At 57.4% G+C, this 27,100-nt stretch overlaps 21 protein-coding genes across 21 annotated transcripts; 10 read left to right on the forward strand and 11 right to left on the reverse strand.

Annotated features, from left to right (window-relative positions):
- Window positions 1-6: 6 nt before the first annotated feature.
- Window positions 7-646, forward strand: SDRG_13825 (hypothetical protein). The gene has a single exon (XM_008619923.1). It carries the CDS (start codon window positions 29-31, stop codon window positions 569-571), a length of 543 nt encoding a protein of 180 aa, XP_008618145.1. The 5' UTR covers window positions 7-28; the 3' UTR covers window positions 572-646.
- On the reverse strand, window positions 575-4,029 carry SDRG_13826 (hypothetical protein). Its single transcript, XM_008619924.1, has 11 exons — window positions 2,334-4,029; window positions 2,154-2,288; window positions 2,026-2,103; window positions 1,857-1,984; window positions 1,737-1,812; window positions 1,611-1,688; window positions 1,424-1,567; window positions 1,260-1,382; window positions 1,144-1,215; window positions 949-1,101; window positions 575-907 (listed from the first exon to the last, which is right to left on the reverse strand). Exons 1-11 carry the CDS (start codon window positions 3,936-3,938, stop codon window positions 647-649), a joined length of 2,853 nt encoding a protein of 950 aa, XP_008618146.1. The 5' UTR covers window positions 3,939-4,029; the 3' UTR covers window positions 575-646.
- Window positions 4,030-4,241: 212 nt separating this feature from the next.
- SDRG_13827 (hypothetical protein) lies at window positions 4,242-5,673 on the reverse strand. The gene has a single exon (XM_008619925.1). The coding sequence runs from the start codon at window positions 5,630-5,632 to the stop codon at window positions 4,334-4,336; it is 1,299 nt and encodes a 432-aa protein (XP_008618147.1). The 5' UTR covers window positions 5,633-5,673; the 3' UTR covers window positions 4,242-4,333.
- A 106-nt stretch (window positions 5,674-5,779) lies between these two features.
- On the forward strand, window positions 5,780-7,715 carry SDRG_13828 (NEK protein kinase). Its single transcript, XM_008619926.1, has 4 exons — window positions 5,780-6,518; window positions 6,566-6,698; window positions 6,747-7,043; window positions 7,088-7,715. The coding sequence occupies exons 1-4, from the start codon at window positions 5,856-5,858 to the stop codon at window positions 7,660-7,662; spliced, it is 1,668 nt and encodes a 555-aa protein (XP_008618148.1). The 5' UTR covers window positions 5,780-5,855; the 3' UTR covers window positions 7,663-7,715.
- Window positions 7,716-8,147: 432 nt separating this feature from the next.
- On the forward strand, window positions 8,148-8,351 carry SDRG_13829 (hypothetical protein; the record flags this gene model as incomplete). Its single annotated transcript, XM_008619927.1, has 1 exon — window positions 8,148-8,351. One exon carries the CDS (start codon window positions 8,148-8,150, stop codon window positions 8,349-8,351), a length of 204 nt encoding a protein of 67 aa, XP_008618149.1.
- A 62-nt stretch (window positions 8,352-8,413) lies between these two features.
- Window positions 8,414-10,561, reverse strand: SDRG_13830 (hypothetical protein). Its single transcript, XM_008619928.1, has one exon. It carries the CDS (start codon window positions 10,527-10,529, stop codon window positions 8,481-8,483), a length of 2,049 nt encoding a protein of 682 aa, XP_008618150.1. The 5' UTR covers window positions 10,530-10,561; the 3' UTR covers window positions 8,414-8,480.
- Window positions 10,562-10,916: 355 nt separating this feature from the next.
- On the reverse strand, window positions 10,917-12,130 carry SDRG_13831 (hypothetical protein). Its single transcript, XM_008619929.1, has one exon. The coding sequence runs from the start codon at window positions 12,020-12,022 to the stop codon at window positions 10,997-10,999; it is 1,026 nt and encodes a 341-aa protein (XP_008618151.1). The 5' UTR covers window positions 12,023-12,130; the 3' UTR covers window positions 10,917-10,996.
- Window positions 12,131-12,912: 782 nt separating this feature from the next.
- On the forward strand, window positions 12,913-13,738 carry SDRG_13832 (hypothetical protein). Its single transcript, XM_008619930.1, has one exon. The coding sequence runs from the start codon at window positions 12,953-12,955 to the stop codon at window positions 13,634-13,636; it is 684 nt and encodes a 227-aa protein (XP_008618152.1). The 5' UTR covers window positions 12,913-12,952; the 3' UTR covers window positions 13,637-13,738.
- SDRG_13833 (hypothetical protein) lies at window positions 13,705-14,603 on the reverse strand. Its single transcript, XM_008619931.1, has 5 exons — window positions 14,390-14,603; window positions 14,188-14,339; window positions 13,971-14,144; window positions 13,867-13,921; window positions 13,705-13,824 (listed from the first exon to the last, which is right to left on the reverse strand). The coding sequence occupies exons 1-5, from the start codon at window positions 14,592-14,594 to the stop codon at window positions 13,733-13,735; spliced, it is 678 nt and encodes a 225-aa protein (XP_008618153.1). The 5' UTR covers window positions 14,595-14,603; the 3' UTR covers window positions 13,705-13,732.
- A 309-nt stretch (window positions 14,604-14,912) lies between these two features.
- Window positions 14,913-15,866, forward strand: SDRG_13834 (hypothetical protein). Its single transcript, XM_008619932.1, has 2 exons — window positions 14,913-15,334; window positions 15,389-15,866. Exons 1-2 carry the CDS (start codon window positions 14,926-14,928, stop codon window positions 15,796-15,798), a joined length of 819 nt encoding a protein of 272 aa, XP_008618154.1. The 5' UTR covers window positions 14,913-14,925; the 3' UTR covers window positions 15,799-15,866.
- A 217-nt stretch (window positions 15,867-16,083) lies between these two features.
- Window positions 16,084-16,418, reverse strand: SDRG_13835 (30S ribosomal protein S17). The gene has a single exon (XM_008619933.1). It carries the CDS (start codon window positions 16,365-16,367, stop codon window positions 16,125-16,127), a length of 243 nt encoding a protein of 80 aa, XP_008618155.1. The 5' UTR covers window positions 16,368-16,418; the 3' UTR covers window positions 16,084-16,124.
- Window positions 16,419-16,505: 87 nt separating this feature from the next.
- Window positions 16,506-17,495, forward strand: SDRG_13836 (hypothetical protein; the record flags this gene model as incomplete). Its single annotated transcript, XM_008619934.1, has 5 exons — window positions 16,506-16,733; window positions 16,797-16,879; window positions 16,931-17,067; window positions 17,118-17,220; window positions 17,279-17,495. 5 exons carry the CDS (start codon window positions 16,506-16,508, stop codon window positions 17,493-17,495), a joined length of 768 nt encoding a protein of 255 aa, XP_008618156.1.
- Window positions 17,496-17,539: 44 nt separating this feature from the next.
- Window positions 17,540-17,947, forward strand: SDRG_13837 (hypothetical protein; the record flags this gene model as incomplete). The annotated part of the gene is made up of 1 exon (XM_008619935.1): window positions 17,540-17,947. One exon carries the CDS (start codon window positions 17,540-17,542, stop codon window positions 17,945-17,947), a length of 408 nt encoding a protein of 135 aa, XP_008618157.1.
- Window positions 17,948-18,698: 751 nt separating this feature from the next.
- On the reverse strand, window positions 18,699-19,479 carry SDRG_13838 (30S ribosomal protein S4). The gene has a single exon (XM_008619936.1). The coding sequence runs from the start codon at window positions 19,382-19,384 to the stop codon at window positions 18,797-18,799; it is 588 nt and encodes a 195-aa protein (XP_008618158.1). The 5' UTR covers window positions 19,385-19,479; the 3' UTR covers window positions 18,699-18,796.
- A 279-nt stretch (window positions 19,480-19,758) lies between these two features.
- SDRG_13839 (cysteinyl-tRNA synthetase) lies at window positions 19,759-21,967 on the reverse strand. The gene is made up of 3 exons (XM_008619937.1): window positions 21,233-21,967; window positions 21,062-21,176; window positions 19,759-21,005 (listed from the first exon to the last, which is right to left on the reverse strand). Exons 1-3 carry the CDS (start codon window positions 21,951-21,953, stop codon window positions 19,814-19,816), a joined length of 2,028 nt encoding a protein of 675 aa, XP_008618159.1. The 5' UTR covers window positions 21,954-21,967; the 3' UTR covers window positions 19,759-19,813.
- A 105-nt stretch (window positions 21,968-22,072) lies between these two features.
- On the forward strand, window positions 22,073-23,602 carry SDRG_13840 (phosphoribosylformimino-5-aminoimidazole carboxamide ribotide isomerase). Its single transcript, XM_008619938.1, has 8 exons — window positions 22,073-22,290; window positions 22,346-22,464; window positions 22,516-22,658; window positions 22,701-22,789; window positions 22,847-22,934; window positions 22,982-23,053; window positions 23,109-23,147; window positions 23,198-23,602. Exons 1-8 carry the CDS (start codon window positions 22,154-22,156, stop codon window positions 23,279-23,281), a joined length of 771 nt encoding a protein of 256 aa, XP_008618160.1. The 5' UTR covers window positions 22,073-22,153; the 3' UTR covers window positions 23,282-23,602.
- On the reverse strand, window positions 23,285-24,118 carry SDRG_13841 (hypothetical protein). Its single transcript, XM_008619939.1, has one exon. The coding sequence runs from the start codon at window positions 24,033-24,035 to the stop codon at window positions 23,325-23,327; it is 711 nt and encodes a 236-aa protein (XP_008618161.1). The 5' UTR covers window positions 24,036-24,118; the 3' UTR covers window positions 23,285-23,324.
- Window positions 24,108-24,981, forward strand: SDRG_13842 (hypothetical protein). The gene is made up of 5 exons (XM_008619940.1): window positions 24,108-24,152; window positions 24,201-24,450; window positions 24,501-24,538; window positions 24,591-24,680; window positions 24,726-24,981. The coding sequence occupies exons 1-5, from the start codon at window positions 24,135-24,137 to the stop codon at window positions 24,924-24,926; spliced, it is 597 nt and encodes a 198-aa protein (XP_008618162.1). The 5' UTR covers window positions 24,108-24,134; the 3' UTR covers window positions 24,927-24,981.
- On the reverse strand, window positions 24,978-25,373 carry SDRG_13843 (splicing factor 3B subunit 5; the record flags this gene model as incomplete). Its single annotated transcript, XM_008619941.1, has 4 exons — window positions 24,978-25,025; window positions 25,071-25,194; window positions 25,240-25,325; window positions 25,371-25,373. The coding sequence occupies 4 exons, from the start codon at window positions 25,371-25,373 to the stop codon at window positions 24,978-24,980; spliced, it is 261 nt and encodes an 86-aa protein (XP_008618163.1).
- Window positions 25,374-25,640: 267 nt separating this feature from the next.
- Window positions 25,641-26,097, forward strand: SDRG_13844 (hypothetical protein). Its single transcript, XM_008619942.1, has one exon. The coding sequence runs from the start codon at window positions 25,705-25,707 to the stop codon at window positions 26,068-26,070; it is 366 nt and encodes a 121-aa protein (XP_008618164.1). The 5' UTR covers window positions 25,641-25,704; the 3' UTR covers window positions 26,071-26,097.
- Window positions 26,098-26,222: 125 nt separating this feature from the next.
- Window positions 26,223-26,695, reverse strand: SDRG_13845 (protein transporter SEC61 subunit beta). The gene is made up of 3 exons (XM_008619943.1): window positions 26,649-26,695; window positions 26,538-26,596; window positions 26,223-26,488 (listed from the first exon to the last, which is right to left on the reverse strand). Exons 1-3 carry the CDS (start codon window positions 26,649-26,651, stop codon window positions 26,299-26,301), a joined length of 252 nt encoding a protein of 83 aa, XP_008618165.1. The 5' UTR covers window positions 26,652-26,695; the 3' UTR covers window positions 26,223-26,298.
- Between the last annotated feature and the right edge of the window lie 405 nt (window positions 26,696-27,100).

The raw sequence follows: 27,100 nt of genomic DNA on the forward strand, positions 1-27,100 counted from the left end.
CGCAAAATCGAATTCGACGCAAAAAACCATGTTGGTCTGGCAAGATATTTTCACGGAAGACGAAGTCGTCTCGGACTCGCACAAGGTCGTTGACGCCAAGGATGCTGAGGGCAACATCGTCCCCGGCATGCTCATGGTCACCTCCAAGACGGTCTCCAAGGGCGGCCTCAACATCGATGTCGGCTGCGGCGACGCCTTCGGCGGCGGCGACCAGGACGTCGACGACTCGGTCGAAACGGTCAACAACATCATCGACGAGTCGGTCGGCTTCGGCTACACGGAGACGGGTTTCGACTCGAAGGCCGACATGAAGGCGTACCTGAAGGGCTACTTCCGCAAGATCATGAAGCACCTCAAGTCGACGGGCGCCAGCGACGAGAAGCTCGATGAGTTCAAGTCGGACGCGCAGGAGATCGTCAAGTACCTCACGTCGCAGTTCAGCGAGCTCCAGTTCTACATGTTCCGCGCCATGGACACTGAGGCCGGCATGGCCTACTCGTACTACCCCGAGGGCGCCCTCGCCCCGGTCTTCCTCTACATCAAGTGGGGCCTCAAGGAAGTCAAGTTCTAAGTGCGACCGCTTGTCCATAGTGCTATAATACACACTCGATAACAGTCGCTCGTAGAGCGCTTTTTTATACTGCTATTATGGCGTGACTTGAAGCAATGTGTCGCGAGCCGCCTCCAGCTGCACCTCGGTCAGTCCCTTGGTCGTCGCAACGGTGCTCGACTCGACGGCGTCGTGACGACGCTGGCCTGCGGCGTGGTCGCAGAGGAAGCAGCCGGGTTCGGAAAGTTGACCTCGCATTGGATCGTCGTGTGCCTTCCACAACATGGTCTTCTCCTCGAGACACGCCATGTGATAGGCATGACCACACTCAAAGATGCACACATGCTTGGCGGTGCTCTAGCATGCACCATGAAGAGATGCCACCAATGGGTCCCTACCATGGGTAGCGACTGCTTGAGGAGGAGGGAGCAGACACCGCAGGACGTCTGAAGCGTCACGCGCCGGGGCTTCTTGCGCGCGACGACGAGCCGACGAAGGTGTTCGATGCGGTCCGTCTCGAAGACCTTGGTGCAGCCGCGGTACAAGCTCATCTACGGCTGTGCTGTTGCCTTTCGTCGACGCAGCCGCCTTACCTGGATGCGGTAGTTGGTGATGATCTGCAGGACCTTGTCCTTCAAGCCCGCGATCTCCATGTCTTGGGGGATCTACGGCTGTGGTTCACGAACGAATCACAGCGATATTTTTCAACCTTTTGCATGACCTTGGTCGGGTCAATCTTGTGGTCGCACGCGTACTCGAGCAGCTCCTCCATGCACTCGGTGTGCGTGAGCGAGATCTCAATCAGGTAGTCCCACAGCGCGCTGTCGTGGTCCTGCGCATCCATCGCATCGAGTGCAATCGGGCGACGCGCACCTCGACAAACTGGATCGCTTGCTTGACGTTCTTGAGCTGCGTCATGATAAAGTCGAGCGCCTTCTTGTGCTGGCCCATGCGGCCGAGGATAAACACCATCGCGTCCCAGAGCGGCGGCGACCGCTCCGAGCAAAACTTGTACGCCTAGTAGCCGCACTTGAGAGTCGGCGGTTGGCGGCTCGCGCACCTTTTCGAGGGGCACAAACGAACTCGTTTGCAGAAAGCGCAGGAGCACGTGCGGCGCAAACTCGGCGTAGAGCGCCACCTACGTCCGCGAGTCGCAAGCAACAACGTGCGGGCATCGTACGACTACCTGCATCTCGTGCAACGACGAGTACTTGTCCGTGTTGTAGTCGACGAGGCGGTGCACAAAGAGGTTGTGGAGATACCTACGAAATGTGCTGAGCACACGCGCCGCGGGCTTCGGACGCACTCGTGGAGGAGCTCGCGCTTGTGCTCCAACTGCTTGACGATCGCGTGGACCTTGAGCTCGTCCGACTTGATCTGGTGGACGAGCATGCGCAGCGCCGCGTCGCGATCGATGAGCATGAGGTTGACGACCTAATGTTACTGCAGGGTCGCAACCCTTACAAAGACGCTACCTTGTTTTGCACCGAGTCCCACAAGTTGTGCTCGACGATGAGCTTGAACGCGTGGTCCTTGTTGAAGCACATGGAGCCCTGTACCAGCAATGGTGAAGTGCTGCGGACGACTGCACATCACGTGTTACCTGGCTAAGGTAGATGCGGAGCGCGTGGTCATACTGCTCAGTTGCCGTGTAGAGCTCCGCAAGCGCTTCCATGAGGAAAGCTGTCTCCATGCTCATGTGGTCGGCTTCCGCAAGCCGGCGCCGGCGCACCGTCGTCTAGTACACGCCATGTGAATTCTTTGCCTCCAATTGTACGAGCACCTCAAGCTGGTTGATCCACGCGTCGGCGTCATAGAGCGGTTCGAAGGGCGACGCGCTCTCAATGTACTCGCGACTCGACTGCACGGGCAGCTTGTCGTGGAGGCGCGGCTTGGGCCACTTGCGGATGATCTCGAGGAGTGACGCCGGGTCCGTCTCGAGAAAGTGCGTGAGCACCATCTCGTACTGGCTCGACGGCAAGCGTGGGTTGGCCGTCGGCATGTACTTGGCAATCGCGCCCAGCGCGCCTTTCTGCGCAAAGACGTATACGTACTTTTCCCAGAGGTGGCCCGCGAGCAGCTGGTGGCACACGTCCGCCGCTTTCGCAAACGCCTTGGAGAGAATGAGTTCGCCGAGGTAGTACTCGACCAGCTCGTCCAGCGCGTGCTTTTGGAGACTCGCCACGTCCGTGAGCGCAATGTTCAGCGCCGCCTCATACAAGCGCGACGCCAAAGCGTACGCGACACGGTCGTCGACGTCACGGCGCCGACAGAGCACCACATCTCTCGGCGCGCAGAGGTACAAGACGCGCTGGTTGCTCCCAAACGCCAGCGACGCTAGCCGGTAGTCGGACGCCCGCAACTTGTCGTAACCCTTGATCTGGAGCACGTCCGCCGCGAGAGGCTGGCCGTCAAAGCGCACGAGATGCACTTCGGGGCATGGAAGCGTCTCGGCCGCACCTTCGCCGCGCTCCTTCCCGACGGTCGTTGGCGGCGCCGATCCCGGCGGGCGGTACGCGAGGAGCGCCGCGGACGCCTCACTCCACGGCGCCAGGCCCGCGACGAAAAAGTCAAAGGTCAGGAACGCAACAACTTCGGCCGAAATCGTACCAAACGCGGCTTTTTCCGGGGCGTCGGGCGCGCCGTGGCCAGAAAACGAGAATTTGACGACGCGCAGTGTGGGACCCCACCCAATGAGAAGACAGAGGCCGTGGGTCGTCGTCGTGTGCCACTCGAGGTGCGCCTTGCAGAGCTCAAAAGGCGGGCAGTTCTGCGGACGTTCAATGTACGTGACGCGCGACTCGGTCGACGTGTCGTAGACCTTGACGCCCCAGTCGTTGGCCCACGCGAGGAGATTATCATGGTACCGAATCGAGTGCACGGGGCCTTCGCCCTCGTGGACCGTCGTCTCCTTGTCGATGATCCAGCCCTTCTTGTTGAGGATAAGCTGGCCGCTAATGCCGCCACAAGCAAACGTGCGCTCGCGCTTCGATGCGTACATGGTTTCGAGCTGCGCAGAGTAGACAGCCGAGTAAAAGTTGTAAATGTTGACCTCGCCGCCCGCGTTGGGGATTGCGACGCGGACGCCGTCGTCGCTCGAGATCGGGAGCAGTGAGTAGACGGCAACGGTCCCGTCGTCCGAGCTCGATACGATGTGTTGGCCCGTTTCGTCGATCGAGATCTCCTGGACCTTCTTGTGGTGCTTGTGGAGCCGACGCACGTAGCGCCCGTTGAGCTCGAGGAGGAGCACATGGCCTTCGTATGTCCCGACGCAGACAAAGTTGAGGTGCACCGCGATGCAGCTCAGCGCATCATCTCGAAAGAGCGTCTGGAAGTGGCCGCCAATGCGCTCGTACTTGAGGACCGGCTCGCTCTCGGGATCCAGCATCTTCGATCGCTCGTCGTCACTGGCCAAACCCGCTTGTTTGATTGGGTCGGCATCCTGCCCTCACATGATTTCCCACTATGTGAAAAACGTGAAAATCACTGCCAGGGCTTGCCAAGGTCGCGAAGCGCATTGTTCGCGTGGTGGAGAAGCCATCCATTCGTGTCGTAGATAGCTTTAACTGCTTGGGAGCAGCGCCATCAAACGATGCGACTCAGGCGTCCCGGCGCGTTTCTCCCATTTTGCACACTGGCTTGTCGCACCCGTGTGAAGATCATGTGTGAATTGATTTTTCACGTTGAAGCACTGCCAGCGCCAAAGGTAGGCGTCCAAATTCACATGCATTGAATTACAGCTATTCAACTAGGGTCCTAAACTATTCTCGACTCGTTGCGTCGTCATCGCACCATGGTCTGGTTGTCCACGCCAGGCGCGTGCTCGTCGTGGTTGGGCTCCGAGTCGCCTTCCGCAACAGGCCCGGCCGCGTCGCCCACGATCCCCACGGGATACGCAGGCAAGATTTCAGCCGACCCGCAGCAACACGCGTCACCCTCGCAGGCCATGAAGGCGAACGTGATCATGCTGAGGAAGATGAGAAAGAGGATCATGTCGGTGTAGAAGAAGATCATGCCTTGCATGTACTCGTCCGGGCTCAGCTTCTGGTTCATACAAGACGCGTCGTAGGCAAACCAGAGGCAAAGAATCAAAATGAACGCGCTCGCTAGCAAGTACTCGGTGACGCTCATGGGTGGCGAGAGAGACTCGCGGAGCGCCGTGAAGAACACGACGAGCGAGAGCACAAAGACGATGCCAAAGGCGATCGCGACCGACACCATGTAGCTCAGGAGCCGTCCGGGGCTATCGGACGACCCCCGCAGCGGCGTTGTGCACAGAACGCTGTGGAGCGTGATGACGACAAAGGTGAAGATGAAGACGAAGAGGCTAACGTGCTGCACGAGGTACGCGTCGACGCCGGCGAGGAAGATGGCTTGGAACACCGTGTAGACGGCGAGGATGCCAAAGTTAAGCGGGAAAATGTACTTTTTGAGGTACAGAGCAAAGAGCGAGAGGATCATGAGACAGAAGACGCCGAAGAGGTTCCAGGGGCTCATGAACCACGACCCGAAGCCCGGCGCAGACGTGAACACGAAGTCGAGGCCAATGACGACAAGCAGCTGCAGCGAGAAGAGCCGAAAGAGCTTTTTCCGGAACCCAATTTGAATTTCGAGCGGCATGTTGTCGACTGCGAACGGGTCGTTCACGGGGTTGTTGCCGTTCTGGAAGATCGAGAGCCCAATCATCGTGCTCGTGCTCATGTGGCTCTTCTCGTAGTGCGCTTTCATGGTGTCAACAAACTTGGAGTCGACGCCCTTCGCGACCTTTTGCGCCTCGAGGTGCTCGAGGAAGATGGTGCCCCGGCGGTAGTACTTCCGTGGCTTCAACTCCGACTTGCGCGTCTTGCGCAGATGGGCGAGTAGCGTTGTGATGGTGCCTCGGCGCGTGCCCTTTGCCAGCTCCTCGAGCTCGGCCTTCGCCTCGGACGTCACGGGTTTCATTCCGCGCGTCGATGTGTCGGCAGCGGGTGCAACGAGCGAGTTGATCGACGGAAGGCGCGTCACCGTGGCCGGCACATTCGTTTCGTGGGAGCTCGGCACCGCGTTGGGCGCGATCTCTTCGAGCACCTCCTCGGCCATCATCGCGCCAGTGAGTAGTGGCGCAACAACGTTTTGGCGTTGGCTAATTTTACGCTGCAAAGCTGCAAGATGGCGCCACGCCGCCATTATGGCTGTTGAAACGCATCCATCCAGTGGCTCGTCTAAAACAGTGGACGAGACAGTGGATATTCCGGATTGGATCCGGAGCGGACGTTGTTCCAAAAGAATCTTGCGAGGGCCGTTCCCTCGCCGCGACCTCGACGCCATGAACCAGTACGTCGAGGAGCGCTGCATCGGCCGCGGAAGCTACGGCTGCGCGTACTTGGTCACGGAGGCGAGCTCCGGCGACAAGTATGTCGTCAAGAAGATCCCGGTCGAGCTCATGACGGACAAGGAGAAGCAGCAAGCGTTCGCCGAGGTCGACCTCCTCGCGCAGCTAGACTCGCCGTTCGTCGTGCAGTACAGAGAGAGCTTTGTCGAGGGCAGCGTGCTGCACATTGTCATGGGCTACTGCGATGGCGGCGACCTCGCTGGCTGCATCAAGGCGCAGCCGGAATGCGGCGGCTACTTTGACCTCTCGCGCATCCTCGACTGGTTCGTGCAGATGGCCTGTGCGATCAAGTATCTGCACCAGCGCCGAATACTGCACCGCGACCTCAAGACGAGCAATATTTTTCTCACGCGAAAGGACATTGTCAAGCTCGGCGACTTTGGCATTGCGCGCACGCTCAACTCGACAATGGACCAAGCCAAGACCGTCGTCGGGACCCCGTACTACATGAGCCCCGAGGTGTGCGAGTCCAAGCCTTACTCGTACGCAAGCGACATTTGGGCGCTCGGCTGCGTTCTCTACGAGATATGCACGCTCAAGCACGCCTTCGATGCCCCCAACATTCTCATGCTCATCGTCAAGATCATTCAGCACGATGTACGCACCATCGTCTCTTGGCAGATCGAGGATGTTGATTGATGTAGTTTGCACCACTGCCAGGGTGCTACCCGCCCGAAATGACCGAGCTTCTAAAGGCGCTTTTGGACAAGAACCCTGACCGCCGGCCGACGATCGATGATATTTTGCGCACGCCATTGATCGTGCAGCACATGCAGCGTGCGTTCACCCACTCGTTGCTTTCGTGAATTCTCATAGCTAGCGTAGAGCTCCACGCCAAGGGCGGACACCTCAGCGAGCATTTTGTACGCGAAGCCAAGATCGCACCGCTGGTGCCACCACCGTCAGTTGTCGAAATCTTCGAGTACTCGTACGACGACGACGACGACAGCAGTCGGTGGCAGGTGACAACTCCCACCCAAGCGGTAGTGCCAGCGACGATGGGATGGGTCCAAGCCGACGGAGACGAGGTTGAAGAGCGCATCGAGACGGAGGAGCTGCTCAAACCCAACTACGCGACCGAGTACACGCAAGAGTGCATGGCGAGCAAGCACATCAACTATGGTTGGTGATGACATGTTTACATAAGCATAACGTTACGCCCTTAGGACGCAAGGTGGTCCGGCGAAAGGCGTTGACGATCGACCAAAAAGTGAACCTCAAGTCGATCCATTACATGAGCAAGCTCCATCTCGATGCGGAGCTCGCGCTCGGCGTCTCAGACGACGACGATGAGGCTGCGGTGGCACCCGTGGGGCTCAAGCGAGGCAAATCTGCCACAGCTGCTGTTGAGCCAGATGACAACGTCTCGTACAGCGGAAGCTCCAACTACGACTCGGGCGACGACGACGACCACTACACAAGCATGAGTGAGTACGAGGCCGAGGAAAACTTTTACAGCGACGACTCGGACTTTGACGACGACGGACCGCCGCGCGCCGAGCTCCTCGCGTACAGCGAGGACTTTGAAGACACGGAGGCCGAGGTCATCGAGTACGCCCAGGATGAAGATGACGACGACGCGTCCGTCTCGAGTGACTCTGAGGACATTGTTGTCCTGCCCCACGACCCAAAGCAGCTGCTCCTTGAAAGCTACATGGGGGAAGAGGTCGAAATCGTCCGACGACCAAGTGGTCGACGCGCCTCAAAAGAAAACCTCCGCGACGCCGTGTGTGCGACGTAACTTGACGCGAAAAGACTTGAACCTTCGCAACAAGATTGTGTATTTCATTTCGTTGTACATGGGTCTCGACCGTTGGGGCCCTCTTGGCAACTGCTGTGCCGGTAGCGTAGGTATATCAACAGCTTGGGAGCTTCGTCGTGTTCAAGCGCAATTTTCTGCCGATGTGATCGAGTGCTTTCAAGAGCCCCCATTTTGTAGCCGGTCGGCTGAGTCCCTTAGGTATATCGTCCCTTACGTCAAGGAGTTTGTCGCGTCACCTCACCAAATCCGAGGCGCCTAAGTCGTTGCCATGATCGACCAACGACTTGATCGAACGAGAGTGAGAGACTGCCACGTCACAGTGCCTCAGCGTCCGGATAGCTTGCACGTCCGGATATTTTATTTGGACGACTGCGACGAACGATGGTGAGGGGCAGCGTGGTGCACGACGGCGATGGCTCATGTCGACGTAGACGGCGCTCTTTAACTTCACGGGTATGCTCACGATGGTGCTGCTCTTCATTTGCACATGCACCTACATCCGCATGAAGTTCCCGACGCTCTTCGACCGAGGCCAGCTGCCGGGGAAGCACGAGGGCCTCACGGGGCTCTGCTGGAAAGCCTCGCGCATCGGCGAGCGCAAGAGCGAGTGGGTCGCCGGCATGCTTCTGGCCATGGCCGTCCACCGCCTTTTCGTCGCGCCCGCATAAGCCTTCTAGCCTTCGGTCGCCCCTCATTTGCACCAGGCGACGACCATGCAATCAGTCATTGATGCGCAGGAAGACAATAACAATGCATGTTGGTGTAGTTGTATACTTGCGTCCTGTGCACAGCGACGACTACGTACCCTCGGAGAGCACGAGGTGTGCCTGCTTGGTTTGTTTTTGCCGACGGTCGAGCGACTGCATCTTAGCACTGACGTTGGTCTTCTGCTGAGCAAGCTCCTCCTTGAGCTGCTTGAGCCGCTTCTCTTGCTTCTTCTTTCCGGGCGCGTGGCCGTGGAAACGGTACGAAAGCTGTCGGAAGGCTTCCTTCTTTGTCAAGAGCCGGCCAAATTCGTCCCGGTAGTCTAGCTTGACGCCGTCCTTGATTTGGAGCTCGTCGTTGAAGCTGCGGTCGCGGTGGTCGTTCGCACGGCCTGCTTGGCGCAATTGCACATCTTCGCGAAGGTCCCCGCGGTTCCGAAGCAGCGCGAGTGTTGCAGCCATGCCCGTTTGCACCAAGGGCTCCTCAACACCCCACGTCGCTTCGTCATCGTCATCCTCGTCGTCGTCGGCATCTTGCTGCGCCTCGTTGGCAGGAGCATCCGTCTTTGTCTCTTCTTCGTCCTCGTCCAACGCCGGTGCCGCAACCTTGTCGGCCGTCGCGACGCGGGCGTCCATGGCATTCTTGACGCGCACGTCAAAGTCCGTCGCCTCGCTAAAGACGATCGTGTTGGCTGTCGGCGCGTCGCGGTGGATGTTGTGCGACGCGGCGCTGTCAGCTGCCACTTGCGACAAGATACGCGCTTCGTTGGACTCGATTACCGAGCTCTTGGCCTGCAGTGCGGCTTGGCGGGCGCGGGCAAGCGACGCACTGAGCTCTTCATCAATGTCCTCCACAGCGGCAGCTTTGGCCTTCTCGGCCTCGCGGCGGCGGGCGTTCTCAAACTTCGCGCGGTTCTGCGCCTCGAGGGTCGCGACTGCGCTCGCTGCATCCGCCCGGCGCTTGCCGTGGTCGCCCGTAGAGGCACTAGCCTCGGCTTCGAGCTGCTCGACGAGGTCCTTGGTTGCACTCTCAGCTTCGTCCTCGTCATCGTTCTCGCGCCGGCGCGACTTGCCGCCCTTCTTTTTCCGAAGCTTCTTGGTCTTCTTCTTGTTGAAGACTGCCATCTCGTCGGGTGTGTAGTAGTCGTCCATGGCCTGGAACTGCTTGATGGAGCCCAGGGTGGCGGTGCTTGCTGATGCCGCCGACGCTGACACGGACGGAGTCTCGACGACATGACCCCCGAGGGCACTCAGCGCAAACTTCTTTCGCGCACGTGCTTCCTTCATATCGTCCTCTTCGTCGTATTGCATGAGCAAGCGCTTCTTGGGCCGGTCACCGAGCACCGTCGAGAACTCATCATCGTCAAAGCCCGAGTAGACGGGCCCGGCTGCGCGCTTCGCCATGTCTTCGCGCTCTTTACGCTTGTCGGCCTCGGTCAGCGTCACGTTTTCGAGCTCGTCGTCAGCGTCGTTTACGTTGCCCATGTCATCCGTAAGGATACGGTTGTCCTTCAACGTCAAAATGACGTCTTCGCCTTCTTCGAACGACTGCGCGTCGTGAGCGACCGTGAGACCTTGAAGGTCCATTGCGCTATAGGTTGAAGAGGCAGGCGCGGGGGCTTTCGTGCCTGGAAGAGATGCAGGCGCCGTTGTCCGACTGCGACGGACCCAATCGAGGGTTGACGTTGCATCTTCGGCGAGCGTCTCACCGAGGGACTTGCCTTGCATCTTGGCGGTATACTCGCGCTTTCGCTTGGACTTTTCCAGTGTTTCCTTGAGCTGCTTCTGGTGCGCCTCGGCTGCGAGGTCTTCACGCGACTTGGCCAGGTTGACCTCCTTGGACTCGGGCTTGGTGAGACGGAGAGGCTTGAGTCCCATCGAGATACGAAGCTTGTTCGTCTCTTCGACACTCATGCTGATTTCGCCGTTGCTCTCTGTGACCTTGGGCTTCGAGTCCTCCGGCGCCTTGTTCGGCGACTCCTTGACCTCCTCGACAGAGCTCCATCGATGCCGGCGCTCAGGCGTGCGATCCTTCTCATTGTCACGGTGACGGTCGCGTCCATCACGGTGGCGGTTGCTGCGACCGCGGCTCCGACTGCGGCTCCGACTGCGGTGGCGAGCAGGACTGCGGCTTCGTCCCATGCTTCTCCGCAGCTCTGGTGTGTGGGCTGTCCGGATAATATGTCGGCTCCCTTCAGAATTTGTTTTTTACAAGCATTAAATATAATAGAGAGCACTCGATATTCGGTTGGATTGACTCTGCCGAAGCGCCGACGCTGTCTTCTGTGTCAACAATGACTGCACGCAGTCTTGATCACTGTCAGGAGCAGGGCTCCCGCGGTATAATCTACTCTGGGCGTGAGCTACTTGCACGAGTGGAGGCCATATTCCAATAGTTGGTCATAGCTGTTGGCCGTAAACACCCCACACTGCATCTTACCAGGATCTCGCAAGGCACGGCCGCAGGATGGACTCCGTCCAGAGTTGTCAGTGCGGCAAATATCGTCAGGCTGAGACAATCCAATTAGATTCGTCGACAAAAGATGACATCAGATTGCGTATATTGGTGCCAGTCGGCGAATCTAGAAAACTCGAGACTAGATGAATATTTACTTCTTGGCAACACCGCCGGTCGTGCCCATGCCGAGCGCCGACTTGAACGAGTCGTAGATCCACCACTGGAGACCCGTGAGCGTACCGATCATGATGATACGCGTGCCGAGGCCCTTCGTGGCGAGGTTGGCGAAGCCGGTCTCCGAGGCAATCTGGCCGAGGCCCTTGCCCTTGTTCTCGGCCTTGCCCATAAGCGAGACGAGAGAGTCGGCGGGGTGCGAGACAATGGCGCAGATGACACCGGCAAGGTAACCCGAGGCGAACGTGACACCGAGCTGCGTGCTCTTGGGGTACGACTCCTTGGGCTCGGTAAAGACGTGCGTGTAGAACGCCTCGACGACCTTCTCGAAGAAAAAGAACTTGGCCATCGTGTACGGGATCTGGCGCGACCACAACGGGACGACCGAGCCGAAAGGGTAGCGGGTCTCGGCGGCGTTGGCCTTCATGGCGGCGACGGCAGGGCCGAGCTCGACGGGGAACGTGCCGGCAGGCGACGTCTGGACCTTCACCTTGACCATTTCCATGGGGCAGAGGGCAACATCGGCGATAAACTCAGCCGAGGCCGAACCAGCCAAGAAGATCATGCCACGGTACTTGTACGCGTTCTCCTCGCCGGCGAGCGTCGAGTAGAAATCCTTAAAGATTTCGTAGAAGCCGAACTTGCAAAAGCCCTGGGCCGAGTAGCCGATGGCCGTGGGCGCCCAGCCCTTGAAGAGGGCCGAAGCACCTTCCTCAGCAGCGACGAGCTTGATGCCCTGGACGAGGCCGTTGTACTTGCCGGGGAAGACCTGCATGTTGCACTTGACGACGTCCAACGGCGTGATGAGCGTGTGCGTAAGGCCGCACGAGAGGATACCGCCGATCATGCACTTGCCGTAGTACGAAGCGTCGTGGGGCACCGCGTGCGAGTAGCGGGCATCCCACTTGGCAGCCGACGTGGCCAAGGGCGCGCGGCGGCCCGAGGTCATGGGCGAGAAGCCGGCGACGGGCGCGGGCGCGGAGAGCGAAGCGACGAACGACATCTTCAGTACGACTCGAAAATGAAAGTGAGCTGCATGAGCCCCAGGCGCAGGCGCACTTAAGCCACCTTCGATCGTCTTCCTCGGCGTTGAGCGCCGCACTTAAGAGTGCCAAACGAAGTTTAATTACGGCATGGCGATAACCACAAACTCGCTGTCTCGCGTGATTGGGGGAGCCGGCAGGGCTCGGGGATTATGCAACCGTGCCACGCAAAACCAGGACAATGCGACACGCGGCGCCCAGCTAGGAGTGAAATTAGGACTTTTCGAAAGATCTTTTAATGGCCAGGAGCCGTCATACAAATGACAAGATAGGGGCTGCAGAGGAACAAAAAAACACACCGCACACATCTGCGATACGGCCAGCCACGTAATGGGGGGTGCATCAGTATTCACTTGCTGGGGGGCCTACGAAAATGGACCACCGCGAGCCAAACTGCAAGCCCGATGGCGTGCGTCCTAGTACTGCCTTCTGCGCCACTCGTTGAGGCACAGCGAGATGAGCAACGACGATCTGCAGGATATTTAAAGTGGACGTTGTAACTTACGAAGATGTGAAGGCCCTACCGGTATATTTATCGGCTGCCTGCAGTGTAGTACCAGTAGCCTCCCACGGCGACTTAAAGCCCTTGTCTTCGGAAACGTTAGAGTTTGAAGAAACATATTTTACAAACGATAATGGAAAAAACTGCGGCTCTTTGCCGACTTCGTTGACGTACGATTGTAGCTTCGTGCATTGCGCAAGCTATTGCGCACTACCGGTAAGCAGATAGACACTGGGCCACGCTGCTAAATAGATGCTGGGTGTGTATCTCATCGCCAATTTCAGGTAGGGGTGGGGAGGGGGTGGCAGCGTATGGTATTGCCGTCGCCGTCAAGTCACTTGGACATCATTTGGCTTTCCTTTCCGCCGTGATAACGAGTACTAACATAATGGTCTCGACGTCCTTTGAAGCAGTGATCGCGGCCGCCGACGAGACGCAGGTCAAGCTCATGGAGGAGATGTGCATCCAGGTCGACGAGACGGACCGCAACCTCGGCCCGATCTCCAAGAAGGACTCGCACTACAAAGACGGCGTGCTCCACCGCGCATTCTCGGTCTTCCTCTTCACGCCCGACAACAAGCTCATGATCCAGAAGCGCGCAGCCGAAAAGATCACGTTCCCCGACTTCTGGGCCAACACTTGCTGCAGCCACCCGCTGCACTTTGCGGCTGAATTGGAGGAGAAGGAGCACCTCGGTGTCAAGCGCGCGGCCATTCGCAAGCTTGAGCATGAGCTTGGCATCCCGCTTGACACATTCACGACGGGCCAGTTCAAGTTTATCACCAAGGTGCTTTACCGCGCGCCGTACGATGAGAACTGGAGCGAGTACGAAGTCGACCACATCCTCCTCGTGCGCGCGGCCGTCAACGTCAACATCAACCCGAACGAAGTCGCTGAAATCCGCCTCGTCGCCCGGGATGAGCTCGAGAGCGTGATCAACGACAAGAGCCTCTTGATTTCGCCGTGGTTCAAGCTCATCTCGCAGACGCTTCTGCCGCAGTGGTGGGACAACCTCGACGCCTGCCTCGAAAAGGACAACAACGACGAGACGATTCACAACTACATCAAGTAAGATGGCACACCGGACACCGGTACTAGGTCCCTGATGTGGATAAATGCATTACGATTGATGTAATACACAACCATGGACGCTGTTCGATTGAAATCACTAGAAGCGAGGGAGCAGCGTCGAGAGTTTGTTCTTCAGGTCGCTGACGTACGAGCTGACAGAGAAGGCTTGAAATTGCGACACCCGCATGCCTGGGAAACATTGCACATGATCCACGCAGACTCGTGACGTACCAGCGCTGCTGAGGTAGTTGCCGTTGTAGTCTGTGCCTGTCCAGCCAACGTAAATCTACAAACAATACTTGATTTGACTTTTTCGGCTCGTCTTGCAATCGTACGCCAAGGTCGCAGGCATTGTCTGTGGCCGTACACGTTGTGCGGTTCATGTAGCACGTGCTACCGTCGCCGAAGGCCGAGTTGAGGAGCGGTAGCTTGGGCGAGGCATAGAGGTTCGACGAGCATGATGCTGCGTCGCAGAGGTAGCAACCATCGTCCCACGAGATGCCTTGAATCTACAGTACACTACACAAGTTGGACGACCAAAATCGTGCGTACGATGCCATTGGCGACCGTAATGATCGCAGTGAGTGTCGGAAAGGCGCGCCCTGTCACGTCCGTGTACAACTTGTAAACGGAGCGCGTCGTTATACTCGAGAGCGTGAGGAAGGAGGGCGCGCTCGCGTTCACAATTCGATTGTCCGAGTATGCTACGATGTTGTCCACAGTATAGTTGACGCATGAAGGCGTGGGTGCCTACAGTTGTACATGCGGAGCTGCACATAGTCGTCAACGGTCGGCGTGAAGACGGCACGGTACATGTCGTTGACGTTGATGCAGATGTAGGTTTGGTCGCCTTTGACGAGCGGTGTCGATGAGTTCTTATCGTTGCAGAGACCCGAGACGATCGCGCCATCGGCCACAACGGCGATGAGCGCAACGACGACAGCCAACAAGCCGTGCATGCTAAAGGCGGATGAAAGACTGGAGCAAGCGAAACGACTGCCGTGAGCTGTGAAACGACTGGGATTTTCGGTAGAAATCGACCAATCTCTCGTCAAGTTTTTTTCCATTATCCGCAAGCGGCAGACCTCTGCAATTGAACCGGTTGGACTACTGCATCACGTAAGCAAGCAGCATACTCATTTTCTCCTGGATTCTCTTCGTCATGACGGGGCGATGGGCCATCGTCACCCAACGCGCCGTCGAAATCGGAAGATCTCGACTCTTCCGGAAGCGGCTGGGTATCCGAACAAGAGCGAAGTGGGTCAATCGATATTTTGCGTTTCTGCGACCATGGCTGAAGACTTGCGGGCGCTGCGCAACTACATTACGGCCAAGGACGGCTACGAGTACACGGGTGTCGCCGATGGTCTTGTCTGTGTGCACATCACGCACTCGCACCTCCAGCGCTCGATCGTCGACATCCGGCTCGACATGCACGCGACGATTGGCGAAGTGAAGGAAAAAATCTACCGCCATTGCGGCACGAAGCCTGACTACATGACGCTTATCCTCAAGAACGGGTCGTCGGCTGTCGGTATCCTTGACGACGAAAACCGCAAACTCGGCTACTACCCTGTGCAGCATGGCATGACGCTGCACGTCCAAGACAACGACCCATTCTCGCTCTCGAAAGGCGGGGGCCTGGACGACGTCTCGCTCGTGCAAAAGTACGAGATTAGCGAGGAAGACTATGACAAGCGTACATTGCACTGTCATGCGCGCGTCGAATGTCACTGATGGAAACATGTTGTAGGCCAAAACACGGTGCGCAACTACAAGCGTGAGCAGCTTGCCAAGGACCCGAACTGGAAGCCACCGGTGCTTCCTGGTGCATCCAAGGCCAACCGAGCAGCAAGCGAAATTGTCTTTGACGCCGAGTCTGTCAAAGGTATCGAAATCGGCAACCGCTGCGAGGTGAACCCGGGTGGCCGCCGCGGCCGTGTCGCGTTCATGGGGACCGTTGCGGAGCTCGCTGGCGCCCCCGGCGAGAGCTATTGGGTTGGTGTCGTTTTCGACGAGCCCGTAGGCAAAGGCAATGGTTGTGCCAAGGGAAAGCGGTACTTTGACTGCGCCGAGAAGTTCGGCGGCTTCATTCGCCCCAACAACGTCACAGTTGGAGACTTTCCGATCGAAGACGAGCTCCTCTCAGATGACGAGTTTTAGAGTTTGACGTAGTAGCTATGATTGCATCAATATTCTAACGCATTGCCTTCGCACATCATGACCCACGATGTTCTCCAGTCTCTGCAGCTCCTCACGCTTGCATGTGTCAACTACAAAATACTCGGTTGGCCAACTACAGGCCGTGCGACGGCCCAATGTCATGATGCTCGCGCGCTTTCCATTAGCCGGAGGCGAGGTCGTCAAATTGCCTTGCATAATCGGTCTCCTAGCGTCAGGGTCTCCAGCGCCAGGGGCGTCGTTCCGTGTGTCAAGGGGACAAGGCCGTAGTAAAGAAATACACTGCGTTGTTGGCTGCTACTACACGTCTAAATTTCGGCCTTGCGCAAGATTTCGTCTACGTTCCAGCGCTTGTTCTTGGAGAGCGGGCGCGTGTGGCTCAGGCGCACCATGTCGCCGATGTTGCAAGCGTTCTCTTCGTCGTGGGCCATGAACTTCTTGGTCTTCTTGTAGTACTTGCCGTACTTTGGGTCCTTGACGATGCGCGTGACGGCCACGAGCACGCTCTTCTGCATCTTGTCGCTGACAATCTTCCCGAAAATCGGCTTCATCTTTGCGTCGACGGCCAACAATTCTCCTCTGGAAGCACTGGTGGCCCCGTGGGAAAACCGGATAATCGCATCCGGATCGCCCAAGCCGCCCCGACCAATTGCATCATCTTTTGCCTCGATTCCGGAAGCGACAACAGCATGGCCGAAGAGTTCCTCTTGAGCACCGAGAAGAGCATCGACTTGGCCTTCAAGCCCGCGACCGTCCTGCCGGGCGACGACGTCACCAAGCATATTGCCAACCTCTCGCAGAAACTGCGCCTCGGCGCCGGGCTCATCGCCAACGGCAATGCCATCACGAGTACTAACGCCGGCGTGCTGCGCTACCGCCCGCCCAACCGCTACTGGCTTGACTACAACCACAAGCGTGTACGTCTCGTGATCGGCATGTGTTTTATATACGCAGCACGCTCATCTATTCGTTGCCATTAGTATGTACCCGCTGTCGACGATGGTGTTGTGGGCCTTGTCGTCGACCGCAACGCCGAGTTCTACCGCTTGGACATTGGCGCCTCGTACGATATTTCTGCCGCGTAAAATCGAAAACTCAAGCGGCGATGACGTAGGTCGTATGCAACGCTGGGAATGCTTGCGTTCGACGGCGCCAGCAAGCGCAACCGCCCGAACTTGCAGCCGGGTGCGCTCGTCTACTGCCGCGTCTTGAGCACAAACCAAGACCTGGAGCCGGCGCTGACGTGCGAGGGTATTCGACAGGCATCGTGCTTGTGTGCTGACTTGCTTCTGTTTTTGTAGCTCCATCCCACATGTCGAAGAAGGACTGGATGACGGGCTTGGCTCTGTACGGCGAACTCAACGGCGGCTACGTCTTTAAGGCTTCGATCGGGCTCGCAAAGAGGTACCAATTTGTCATTTGTGTGCTGCGCGAAAAGTCTCACGATGGACAATGTCGTTAGCTTGCTGAAGGACGACTGTGCCGTTTTGAGTGCCCTGGGCAAGGCGATGCCGTTCGAAGTCGCTGCGGGCTTCAACGGTCTTGTGTGGGTCAACTCGTCGTCGTGTCATGACACAATTTTGATTACGAATGCGATCCTCAACTCGGAAGGACTCCCGGATGCCCAGGTCGAAGCCATGGTGGACAAGCTTATCAGCGACCAGGGTACCCAGCATTAAATAAGTTCACGTTTGCTTTCTATTGCTCGCTTTCATTTGGCGTGATGATGATTGCGGAAGGGCTGGCGGTGCGGCCGTCCAGGCTGCCGAACGCCGGTGATGGGCTTTTCGCGACCAAGCCGTTCACCCCGGGGGACGCCGTTTGCGTGTACACAGGCGACATCCTTACGACAAGCGAGGCACTTCATGTGGCGAATAAGTCCTACCTCATGCGCCTGGGGCAGGGCGTCTATGTTGACGCCCGCTCCCGACCCAACGTCGCCGCCCGCTACATCAACGACTGCCGCAGCCGTGGAGTCCACAACGTCGTATTTGAGAAGGACCCTGCGCTGTGTCAGGCCATTGTGCGGGCCACGCGCCCCATCGCTGTTGACGACGAGATTTACGTCGATTACGGCACGTGGTACTGGCTTGCCTACAACATGGCTCACAAGGCCAGTCGGATCAAATAATAAAGTGAATATGAGTAGTCTCTTCATTCTAGCGCTGCTGAAGAGACGCAGCGATGGCAGCGGCCATGTCGTCGTCGTCGTTTTGGTTGCGGGCTAACGACGGGGATGTCGCGCTCTTAGCAAGACAAGGCAGGATAAGTCGCATGTCATTGGATTTAATGCAGCTTTTAATGCATCGATATCTCGCTACGGACTCACGGGCAAGTACGGATTGTTTAGACTCTCACGTTTCGGTCGCCTTCCGAAGCGACGCTGCCGGAGTCAGTCGAGTTGCGACGGCCACGGCCGCCACTTCCAACGAGCATGCGCTCCCGGTCAAAGTTGTATTGAAAGACGTCCTACGACGCGTGTTCGAAACATGTTTGTGGATCAAGACACACCCGCGCCAACAAGTACTGCGCGTGACCATCAGGCATCGACGTCGGCGGAAGTTGCGGCCCCGTGTTGAGCGTCACGCGGGTGTACTGCCCATGGACCGATAGTCAAGACGAGAGTTGCTGGGAGTCTACCTGGAGGAAGTTGTTGATGGGGTGAGTCGGCGACCTAGACGCACGGCCAAGCGTGAGTTCACGGGCGTCGAAGTCTGTTCCTCACATGCTTCAGCTGTGGTGTAACAATGGGAGTGCGTGATAACCGGATCTGGATAAGTGCACGCGTAGCGAAGGCAGACAGAGAGGTCGGGTGCTGTTCCTTGCAGGTCATAGACTGGCAGTCAGCTTTACCTGTCACTTGTCGTGGCCAAGGCGAAAGATGCAATCACAAGGACCGGGTCAGTTTATTACAATAAGCCCCTAGTCGATGCGTCGTGTCATCGCCCTTTACAAAAACAACGGAGGTCGCATCAAGCGTTTATTCGTCGTCTTCCTCAGCACCGCCGTTGGCGGCGGCAGCACGCTGGGCAGCGCGCTTGCGAGCGACACGGCCGGGGCGGCCCTGGCCGTACGGCGACGTGACCGAGAAGTCAATGTGCTTTTCCGAGTCGAGGCGGACCATGAAGCTGGGCACATCGACGAGCTGGCGGCCGACACGGATGTGGCGCTGCTTGATCAAGCAACGAGCGTGGTGGATGCTCTTGGCGAGACCCTGCTTGAAGACCTTGGTCTGGAGACGGCGCTCGAGGAGCTTCTGGATGTTCAAGCGCAAGACGAAATCGAGCTCGTTCTCGTCGTCGGCGAGGAGGCCGTAACGCTTAAGGCGGCGCATGAGAGCGGGGCCTTCGAACAAGCGCTTGGGGTCCTTGGCGTCGAGCGTAAGGAGCTGGCGGGCAGCCTTACGGAGCTTGGCCAAGGTGAACTGGACGCGCCAGATCTCACGCTTGCAGCGGAGACCGTACTCACCGACGAGCTTGAGTTCCTGGTCAAGGCGTTCCTTACCGAAGGCGCGCGTCGGCGTACGGTACGTCTTGCGGTAGTTGCGGTGGCGACTGATCTTAGGCATGTTTTTCAAGGGACAATGAAAATGAGGTTTCGACAAACAAAGCCCACGACTGGGGCAATACACGAGAACCAGCCAAACGCTGAGCGCAATTTAATATTGAGTTCGGATGTACCAGCCAACCAACGGACGGGCCAATCAGCGCCGGCGATTCTTCTTTCTTTTCTATAACAGGAACTTTTGTATGCTTGGACCACCCTTTGTAATAAAATACATTTGCCCGCCCATTGGCTGCACCCGACATAGTCCGGATACGAAGCCTCGTTTCCGGTCATCGCAAAAGGGCGGCAACCGAGCAATCACGCAGCAGCAGGGCGACGAAGCCCGAAGAGAGCTCAGGTTGAGGTACCGTAGTGGCGGCACCATGCGAGCAAAGATGAACGAGAATGAAGATGGGATTATGCATGGCGGAGGATCGCGATCGACAACCGCTTATTGGTGGTACTTGTCGTAAAGCTTCTTTTGCTTCTCTTGCTCCTTGGCGAGCTTCTTGAGAGCGCCCTTGGAGACAGGTTCGCCATCGACCGTGTGCGTCGGGAGACCGTCCGCTTCGTTGAAGGCCGAATACTTGTTCTTCTGGAGCTTGAACATGTCCTTCGGGTGCACCTCGGCGCGAGCCTTCTCTTCTGCCAGCTTGCGCTGCTCGTCGGCGATGCGCTGGGCCTTTGCGAGCTCCTTCGCCTTCTTCTCCTCTTCCTTGAGGCGGATCTCCTCGAGCAGCTCGTCCTTGTTGGCGAGCTTCCACACCGACGACGCGTTGGCGCGGTCTTCCAAGCGAACTCCGGCATGCGGCAGCTTTGCGTCGCGCACCGAGTCGCAGAGCTCCATGACCAGCTTGGCGAGGTTCGGGTCCTTGCTGAGGGCCGCGGCACGGACCTGGTCACGGAACTCGGCAAAGATGTCGAGGACAGGCGTCAGAATCGTCTCTTGGTCACCCGACGCGCCGAGAGGGAAGCCAACGTCCATAGCGTCGGGGATGAGGCCAAAGACGCGGAGCATGTGCGTAATGTACTCGGCCGCGGCACGGAGGCACATCGAGACGTGCGGGATGTTGAGCGCGAGGTACCGGTTCACCTCCTTTGCAAGCTCTTGAAGCAACTGCAGCGCAAGCGGCGTGTTGAGGTCGTCTGCGAGGGCGGCGTGGACCTTCTCCTTGATCTCGAGCGTGCGGGCGCCAAGCTTCTTTTCGTGGACACCCCACTTTTGCGTCTGGTCGACGTTGATTTCGCGGAGTGCCACCTTGACGTTCTGGAAAAAGTTGGTGAAGAACGAGTCGACGCCGACGGCTTCGTCCATCGTATTGTCGTTGTAGTCCATCGGCACGTTGTACTTGTGGAGGAGGAAGAGGAACCGGAGCTGGCGCGGCGAGTTCATCGTGAGCGCTTCGTTGATCTTGACAAAGTTCTTGAGCGACTTGGACATCTTCAGGCCCTCGATGTTGAGGTGGCCCGTGTGGATAAAGTAGTTGATCCACTGCTCAAAGTTGAAGTACGCCTCCGACTGCGCGATTTCGTTGTCGTGGTGTGGGAAGCGCAGGTCGATGCCACCCGTGTGAATGTCGATGCGACCACCTGCGAGGTCCTTGAGCGCGTCGCTGGCCATGGCCGAGCACTCAATGTGCCAGCTATCAAAAGCTTCCGGTCAGAACACAACACGACTGGACAAAGCATTGTCGCGTACCCGGGTCGGCCTTCGCCCCACGGACTTGCCCAGAAAGGTTCACCCTTCTTGGACTTCTTCCAAAGCGCGAAGTCGTTGGCGTTGCGCTTGTCGCTGGCGCCGACCGAGAGCGCGCCTACGCAACCCCGACGGTCAATACACAAAAACCACGAGCGACAACAAGGCATGTACCTTCGCCTTCTGCGAGGAGCTCTGACTGGCCGACGTTTTCAGGCACGAGCTTGCCATACGCCTTGCCCTTGGCGCTGCCAAATGCCTGCGTGTCGAAATAGACCGACCCGTTGCTCTCGTACGCGTAGCGGTTGGCAATGATGCCTTCGATGAACTCGACAATCTCGGGCATGTACTCGCTCACGCGCGTGAGAACAGTCGGCGGCTTGATGTTGAGCGCAGCCATGTCGTCCATAAAGGTCTTCTCGAACGTCTTGGCGAGTTCTTCAGCGCGCTTCATGTTGCTCTCAGCCGTTTGTTCGGACGCCCACTGCAAGACGACCTTAGCGGCCTCGTCCTTGGCCGCGGGCAGCGACTGGCCCGGGTGCGCGGCCGCCCAGCCGTGCTCGGCCGACCGCACAATGATCTTGTCATCAATGTCCGTGATGTTCATGACGAGCTTGACCTCGTAGCCAAAGTAGTCTTCGAGGATTCGGCGCACGTAGTCGAAGCACGTGTACGTACGGCCATGACCGAGGTGCGTAATGTCGTAGACCGTCGGGCCGCACATGTACCACGTCACGCACTTCTTCTGCATGGGCACGAATGGCGTCTTCGAGCGCGTCATGCTGTTGTAGAGCTTGAGCGGGTAGTGACGCTCCCAGTACTCAAGGAGCGAGTCCATCGGCTGCGGCATGTACCACGTTGGCTGCCCCTGCGTCGTCGAGCTCTTCTTCGCCATCGTCTCCAACTTGGAAATGGAAATGAGTCGACCGAATGGCAACGTGGCGACAGAAACAGTATTTCAAGTCGTATTACACTGTTTCGGATCATCTACTTGAAATCGTGTTGATGCCAGAAGAAAGTGCGAGCACGTGATTGCGGACGTGGGCCAACGATCGAGATCTTCTTTTGCCCTTCATTCGCAAAGCGACAGTGTGAATGAAGTTCCGGCCTTGCATCGACATCCACGCCGGCGTTGTCAAGCAGATCGTCGGCTCAACGCTCTCGGACCGCAAAGACGCCGCCGGCCCAGTCACCAACTTCGTCTCGACTTTGAGTGCCGCGGATTATGCCACGTACGACGCATCATGCACCATGATAGGTTAATGGGCTGACAAATGGCGGTGATAGGATGTACCAGCGCGACGGTCTGCGCGGCGGCCACATCATCATGCTAGGCGCCAGCGAGGCCAATGAGGCGGCGGCGAAGAGTGCACTGGCGGCCTTTCCGCACGGCATGCAAGTAGGCGGTACGATACGATGACGCCCCAGAGTGTTTGCATCCATGCATTTCGACGTAGGTGGCATCACGGCCGAGAATGCGCGTATGTACCTCGACGCAGGCGCAAGCCATGTCATTGTGACGTCGTACGTATTCCGGAATGGCCACATTGACATGACGCGACTTGCGCAACTTGGCGACGTCGCGGGCAAGGATCGCGTGGTATGTTGTTAAGTTTTTATCTGAATCTCGAGCATCAAATAGGTCTTGGACTTAAGCTGCCGCAAGAAGGAAGATGGCCGCTTCTATATCATGACTGACCGCTGGCAAGTCTTTACCGACGTTTTCTTGAGGTACACACGGTGACTTCACGACTGATGAGTGGACGTCGATACATCGAGCTCTTGTAGCGAGGAGCTTTTACGCGAACTGGCACAGTACTGCGACGAGTATCTCGTGCATGCAGTCGATGTTGAGGGCAAGCGTTGTGGCATCCAGGTTGTTCACACTGACGTTTTTGAGTCGCTAAATCTCACCGAGCGCAGGAAGAGCTTGTGGACCTTCTCGGACGATGGTCGCCTATCCCCGTGACATACGCGGGTGGTGCACGCTCGCTCGTAAATCCCAAGGCGTCTTGCTCTGGTTCGAGACTTATGTGGTTGCTTCCATTAGAACGATTTGGGTCTCGTCGAACGCCTCGGTCACAACAAGGCACGAAGCGTGCCAAACGCAAAAGCGAGGCTTGACGTTTCTGTTTGTAGGTTGACTTGTCTATTGGGAGTGCTTTGGACATCTTCGGGGGAGACATCCCGTACGCCGCAGTCGTTGCGGCCTCGAAACAGTAGACGATTGATCTCAACGCAGTGTATTTCCAGCGTCTTATGCTTCTCAAGCCGGGGCCTTCTTGGGCTTGCGCTGCTTCCCGACGCGGTCGAGGTAGTTGACGAACGAAAGCTCGTCCGAGTCGCCAAACAGTGTCTTCATCTTCGTCTCGAGCTGCGCTTGGCCGTAGCGTGCAAACAGAATCGCCATCGTGTCGTCAGCGGTGATCGTACCGCACATCTTCTTGTCGTATGTCATGAACTGCACGACGTTGAATAAATTGACGGGCTCGAGCTCAGTCTTGTCGAGGAGGTTGCGATTGAACATACCCCGCAACTCTTCCCAGTCAACGGCGCCATCGAGGTTTTCATCGGCCTCCCAGATCATGTCACTAATCTCTTTCTTGGCGCACATCTTTCCGAGCGCCTTGATGGCATCGTAGAGGTCTTCGCTCTTGATAACACGCGAGGTCGACGCTGCCGCGCTGCTGAGCGCCGCTAGCTCCGATGTGTGCGCGTCCACGTCGGCTTCGACGGACCGCAGCTCGCATATTATCTCGGGTTGCGTCATCTTTTTGCCAGCGGCGTCAAAGATCGGCGCCGAGTTGCTCGAGAAGTTGGAATTGGCAAACTCGAGCTGCGCTTTTCGGTCGCGAAGCGTCGCAATACTCTGCCCGAGCTTTTTCTTCTGACGATAGCCCGCGAGATGGTCAAAGACGCGTCGGAGTTCGCGCTCTTCTTGGGCGATCATACCCTTGGTGTCACCATCGTCTGCCATTGCGGTCGCTTCAAAACTGACGTCGCAACGCCCGGCGGTTCAATCGATGCTTTCTCGTGCGATAACACGGTATAAAAATAGGCACAAATCACCGACTGCATGGACGACCTGGTCGAGGTACACGCGACGCAATACGGCCCACCACCTAAGACGCGCGAGGTCTAGGTACTGCAAAACGATCTTGTAAAAGAAGCGGCCCGCAGTCGACAGCTCGCGCGGGCCACATCGACCGTCGAGAAGTTGCGCCTCCAAAAGCGCTTCGAGCGTGAGCGGGACCACGTGAAAAAGCTCGTGCAAGTGCTGGCCAAAAACGTCGCTGTCCCCTTGGGGGATCCTCGCCGCAGGAATATCGCAAGCACAGACGAGAACACTGCACCGCGCCACCGCTGGGGAGACCGCCAACGGTCCGCACGCGGTCCGACGCTTATCATCGACAATCGCGCGACTTATTCGTCGCTTGTCTAGTGGCGTGCGGTGCGCGAACCGAGACAGTCCAAGACGTTGTGCGTCATTACGCGATGTGTCTGAGAGCTCATGCTGATGACATAATGCCAGGAATTCCATCGCTACGTGTGTCGGAAGGTTGCCGCGCAGCAGCAATCCACGAGGTCCAACAACTTGTTGACCGAGGCAGCACTGCGTGTGGTAAGCTCTTTGTTCGCCGATATCATACGCACGGTGCGATCGTAGCACAAGTCCCAGCCCGAATTGCTGCAAGAAAAGCGCACCCTCTTGCACCAGCTCCACCGCGTAGTGGGGCAACAGCAGCGCAAGCTCGAGGACGACGCCATGACCGTTCGGTCCGCAGTCTCAAGTTTCAAGTCTCTGGCTCTACAACGCCCCGTGACGCAACGCTACGTTCCGTTTAGCGACGTGGCAAGCTCATCATAGACTCGAAGCTGCGCATCAGCATACTTCATTCAAGCTGCGCATCAGCATACTTCATTCTTCTTCTTTAAACGGCGGCGGGCCGCACGGCTGGAGCATTTTCTACACCGAGAAGTCACCTCTGTGTGCGCCCATTTATTTTGATACCTCGAGCATGGTGTAGCGAACGCGGCCGAGCGACTCGTTCTCGGCGACAGCAAAGTACGTGAGCATGTCGTTATGACCAATGTGCGATGCGAGCGTATCACGGTGCTGGTTCACGGCCCATTCGCTACACGTTCGATGAGGCCAGGACCGCAGACCCACAGCAACGTACAACTTAGACGTGTCGGCGTGTCCAGTACCGACGTACTTGGCTTGGAGGTGCTCCCACTGGCGGTTGATGTTGTAACGATCAGCGGCCTACGCAGCATGAGCACCTGGGCTGCCTTCACTCCATCCTCCCACCATCTTGTCTCTTCCTTGGTTCTGCCACCGCAAGCGCTATCCGGTTGGTGGATGCGTCCGGATACATGTGGAGGCTGAAAAAAGGATTCGAACGACGCGTCACGTGGCTCTGAGGGAACAGTGACCAGCGACCAACGTGCGTTGATGACGGCGACGTGCTCTGTGGCCACTTGCCCCGCAGTCGCATGTACCGCTCAGGCATGGGGCATCAGCTAGAGAAACGTCGAGAGCCGGCCCAGAACGATTTTCCGGATAATACTGCCCCTTGGTATCCGGTTACCTCATCCTGGCAGCGTTGTTTCCTGGCCACCTCCCACTTGCGACGAGAGCGCCGATGGCCCGCGACGACTACGACGACGACAGCGGGCTGGTCCATGCGGAGATCCCGACGACGTTCCGCGAGCTACGCGCTTGTATGATCTGCTCCCTCGTGAAGACGTACAGCCAGTTCTACGAGAGCGGCTGCGACAACTGCGCCGTGCTCAACATGCAGGACAACCGCCAACGCGTGACGGATTGCACGACCGCGTACTTTGAAGGCATGATTGCGATGATGCAGCCGCGCGAGAGCTGGGTCGCCAAGTGGCGCCGCATCGGTCGGTTCGTGCCAGGCATTTATGCCGTCTCGGTCACGGGAGAGCTCAACGATAGCATCAAAAAGTACCTGGAGGATTCCAACATTCCTTATCGCACAGACTAATACAGCTGCGTGTCGTGAGTGCACTGATCTTGATGTTTCATGCCTTTGTGAGTACAAGTGATTCCTCGGGACCTTATGCAGATGATCCTCGCGCTTTTCTGCCATTGTGGGTAGGCCATGGTGACGTGATGGGCGTGGAAGCGCAAGCAAAATTGCCAAGACAAATAGAGGTACAATCGTATTCGAGCTATAAAGGTCCACTACACCAACAAGATGAAGGTGTCGCGTTTAGCTGCGGAACTTGCCCCAGACGTGGAGCAAGACGACGAAGCCGACGAACATCAAGCAGAGGACGAGGACAGTGGTGGGGCCCATCTTAATGCCAGGGGCGTCGTCCGTGTAGAAGCGAAGGATACCAGCGGAGCTACCACCCATGCCACGACCCGTGTTGGCTGACGATTTGGCGGCAGGGCGACGGCTAGTCAAGAGCTATTAGACACAAGGTCCAGCGACAGGAGAGAGCGTACTTGCGCAGAGCGGCGGCGCTCGAGGGAGCTGCGGTGCTGGGCGTGCTGCTGGTCGACGACTACAGAGGGTGCGGATGAGATACATTGGGACCACGTGCCCGGGACGTCTACCATGATGGCGAAAATGTGAAATGAGAAAATAGAAATTGCTGCGCCACGGTTGGAAGACACGTCAGCATCAATTGACTTCGATTTTCGGCCGTCGCTGTATTCTATTACCTTGGTCTTTGTAAGCATTGTCGATGATTAAAAAGCAGCCCATTACAAGTGTTACTCTCGCGGGTTTTACGGACCTGCCGGTTAAGCGATTGCACAGTGGGAAATACCAGTGGGAAATGTGTGTCAATCGCACGTTTTACACGCAGGATCCAACAGAACACGCCGACAATTATTACTTTCAACGAGATATATCGATCAAGTATCGATAGCATAGGCGCTAAGAGTAAGATCGTCCAAACCAATCAGTTCTTAGAGGCAGCCTCCTTGGCTAGCTTCGTCAGAGCATCCTATTCCCTATTTCGAGGTTCGGGCGAACTCGCATCCGGCATGGGTCAATAAGAAAG

Source organism: Saprolegnia diclina (assembly GCF_000281045.1).
Source record: "Saprolegnia diclina VS20 unplaced genomic scaffold supercont1.63, whole genome shotgun sequence".
Taxonomy (NCBI): domain Eukaryota; phylum Oomycota; class Saprolegniomycetes; order Saprolegniales; family Saprolegniaceae; genus Saprolegnia; species Saprolegnia diclina.

Excerpts from the sequence above, each read along its gene's own strand:
- SDRG_13841 (XM_008619939.1), bottom strand. The coding sequence starts at position 24,035 with ATGGCAGACGATGGTGACACCAAGGGTATGATCGCCCAAGAAGAGCGC.
- SDRG_13835 (XM_008619933.1), bottom strand. The coding sequence starts at position 16,367 with ATGAAGCCGATTTTCGGGAAGATTGTCAGCGACAAGATGCAGAAGAGC.
- SDRG_13834 (XM_008619932.1), top strand. The coding sequence starts at position 14,926 with ATGGCTGAAGACTTGCGGGCGCTGCGCAACTACATTACGGCCAAGGAC. Across the intron at positions 15,335-15,388 it reads CGAGGAAGACTATGACAAGC|GCCAAAACACGGTGCGCAAC; the intron begins GTACATTGCACT and ends AACATGTTGTAG.
- SDRG_13840 (XM_008619938.1), top strand. The coding sequence starts at position 22,154 with ATGAAGTTCCGGCCTTGCATCGACATCCACGCCGGCGTTGTCAAGCAG. Across the intron at positions 22,659-22,700 it reads TCGCGGGCAAGGATCGCGTG|GTCTTGGACTTAAGCTGCCG; the intron begins GTATGTTGTTAA and ends AGCATCAAATAG. Across the intron at positions 23,148-23,197 it reads AACGCCTCGGTCACAACAAG|GTTGACTTGTCTATTGGGAG; the intron begins GCACGAAGCGTG and ends TTCTGTTTGTAG.
- SDRG_13832 (XM_008619930.1), top strand. The coding sequence starts at position 12,953 with ATGGTCTCGACGTCCTTTGAAGCAGTGATCGCGGCCGCCGACGAGACG.
- SDRG_13844 (XM_008619942.1), top strand. The coding sequence starts at position 25,705 with ATGGCCCGCGACGACTACGACGACGACAGCGGGCTGGTCCATGCGGAG.
- SDRG_13826 (XM_008619924.1), bottom strand. The coding sequence starts at position 3,938 with ATGCTGGATCCCGAGAGCGAGCCGGTCCTCAAGTACGAGCGCATTGGC. Across the intron at positions 1,985-2,025 it reads GGGACTCGGTGCAAAACAAG|GTCGTCAACCTCATGCTCAT; the intron begins GTAGCGTCTTTG and ends CAGTAACATTAG. Across the intron at positions 1,689-1,736 it reads CGTCGTTGCACGAGATGCAG|GTGGCGCTCTACGCCGAGTT; the intron begins GTAGTCGTACGA and ends TCGCGGACGTAG.
- SDRG_13825 (XM_008619923.1), top strand. The coding sequence starts at position 29 with ATGTTGGTCTGGCAAGATATTTTCACGGAAGACGAAGTCGTCTCGGAC.
- SDRG_13845 (XM_008619943.1), bottom strand. Across the intron at positions 26,489-26,537 it reads AGCGCCGCCGCTCTGCGCAA|CCGTCGCCCTGCCGCCAAAT; the intron begins GTACGCTCTCTC and ends GCTCTTGACTAG.
- SDRG_13831 (XM_008619929.1), bottom strand. The coding sequence starts at position 12,022 with ATGTCGTTCGTCGCTTCGCTCTCCGCGCCCGCGCCCGTCGCCGGCTTC.
- SDRG_13828 (XM_008619926.1), top strand. The coding sequence starts at position 5,856 with ATGAACCAGTACGTCGAGGAGCGCTGCATCGGCCGCGGAAGCTACGGC. Across the intron at positions 6,519-6,565 it reads TCAAGATCATTCAGCACGAT|TTTGCACCACTGCCAGGGTG; the intron begins GTACGCACCATC and ends TGATTGATGTAG. Across the intron at positions 7,044-7,087 it reads GAGCAAGCACATCAACTATG|GACGCAAGGTGGTCCGGCGA; the intron begins GTTGGTGATGAC and ends TTACGCCCTTAG.
- SDRG_13827 (XM_008619925.1), bottom strand. The coding sequence starts at position 5,632 with ATGATGGCCGAGGAGGTGCTCGAAGAGATCGCGCCCAACGCGGTGCCG.
- SDRG_13838 (XM_008619936.1), bottom strand. The coding sequence starts at position 19,384 with ATGCCTAAGATCAGTCGCCACCGCAACTACCGCAAGACGTACCGTACG.
- SDRG_13830 (XM_008619928.1), bottom strand. The coding sequence starts at position 10,529 with ATGGGACGAAGCCGCAGTCCTGCTCGCCACCGCAGTCGGAGCCGCAGT.
- SDRG_13839 (XM_008619937.1), bottom strand. The coding sequence starts at position 21,953 with ATGGCGAAGAAGAGCTCGACGACGCAGGGGCAGCCAACGTGGTACATG. Across the intron at positions 21,177-21,232 it reads GCTCCTCGCAGAAGGCGAAG|GCGCGCTCTCGGTCGGCGCC; the intron begins GTACATGCCTTG and ends GGGGTTGCGTAG. Across the intron at positions 21,006-21,061 it reads TGGGGCGAAGGCCGACCCGG|CTGGCACATTGAGTGCTCGG; the intron begins GTACGCGACAAT and ends AGCTTTTGATAG.
- SDRG_13833 (XM_008619931.1), bottom strand. The coding sequence starts at position 14,594 with ATGCACGGCTTGTTGGCTGTCGTCGTTGCGCTCATCGCCGTTGTGGCC. Across the intron at positions 14,340-14,389 it reads GCAGCTCCGCATGTACAACT|CATACTCGGACAATCGAATT; the intron begins GTAGGCACCCAC and ends ACAACATCGTAG. Across the intron at positions 14,145-14,187 it reads TTACGGTCGCCAATGGCATC|ATTCAAGGCATCTCGTGGGA; the intron begins GTACGCACGATT and ends AGTGTACTGTAG.
- SDRG_13842 (XM_008619940.1), top strand. Across the intron at positions 24,539-24,590 it reads CCGAGACAGTCCAAGACGTT|GAATTCCATCGCTACGTGTG; the intron begins GTGCGTCATTAC and ends ACATAATGCCAG. Across the intron at positions 24,681-24,725 it reads CCGAGGCAGCACTGCGTGTG|CACAAGTCCCAGCCCGAATT; the intron begins GTAAGCTCTTTG and ends GTGCGATCGTAG.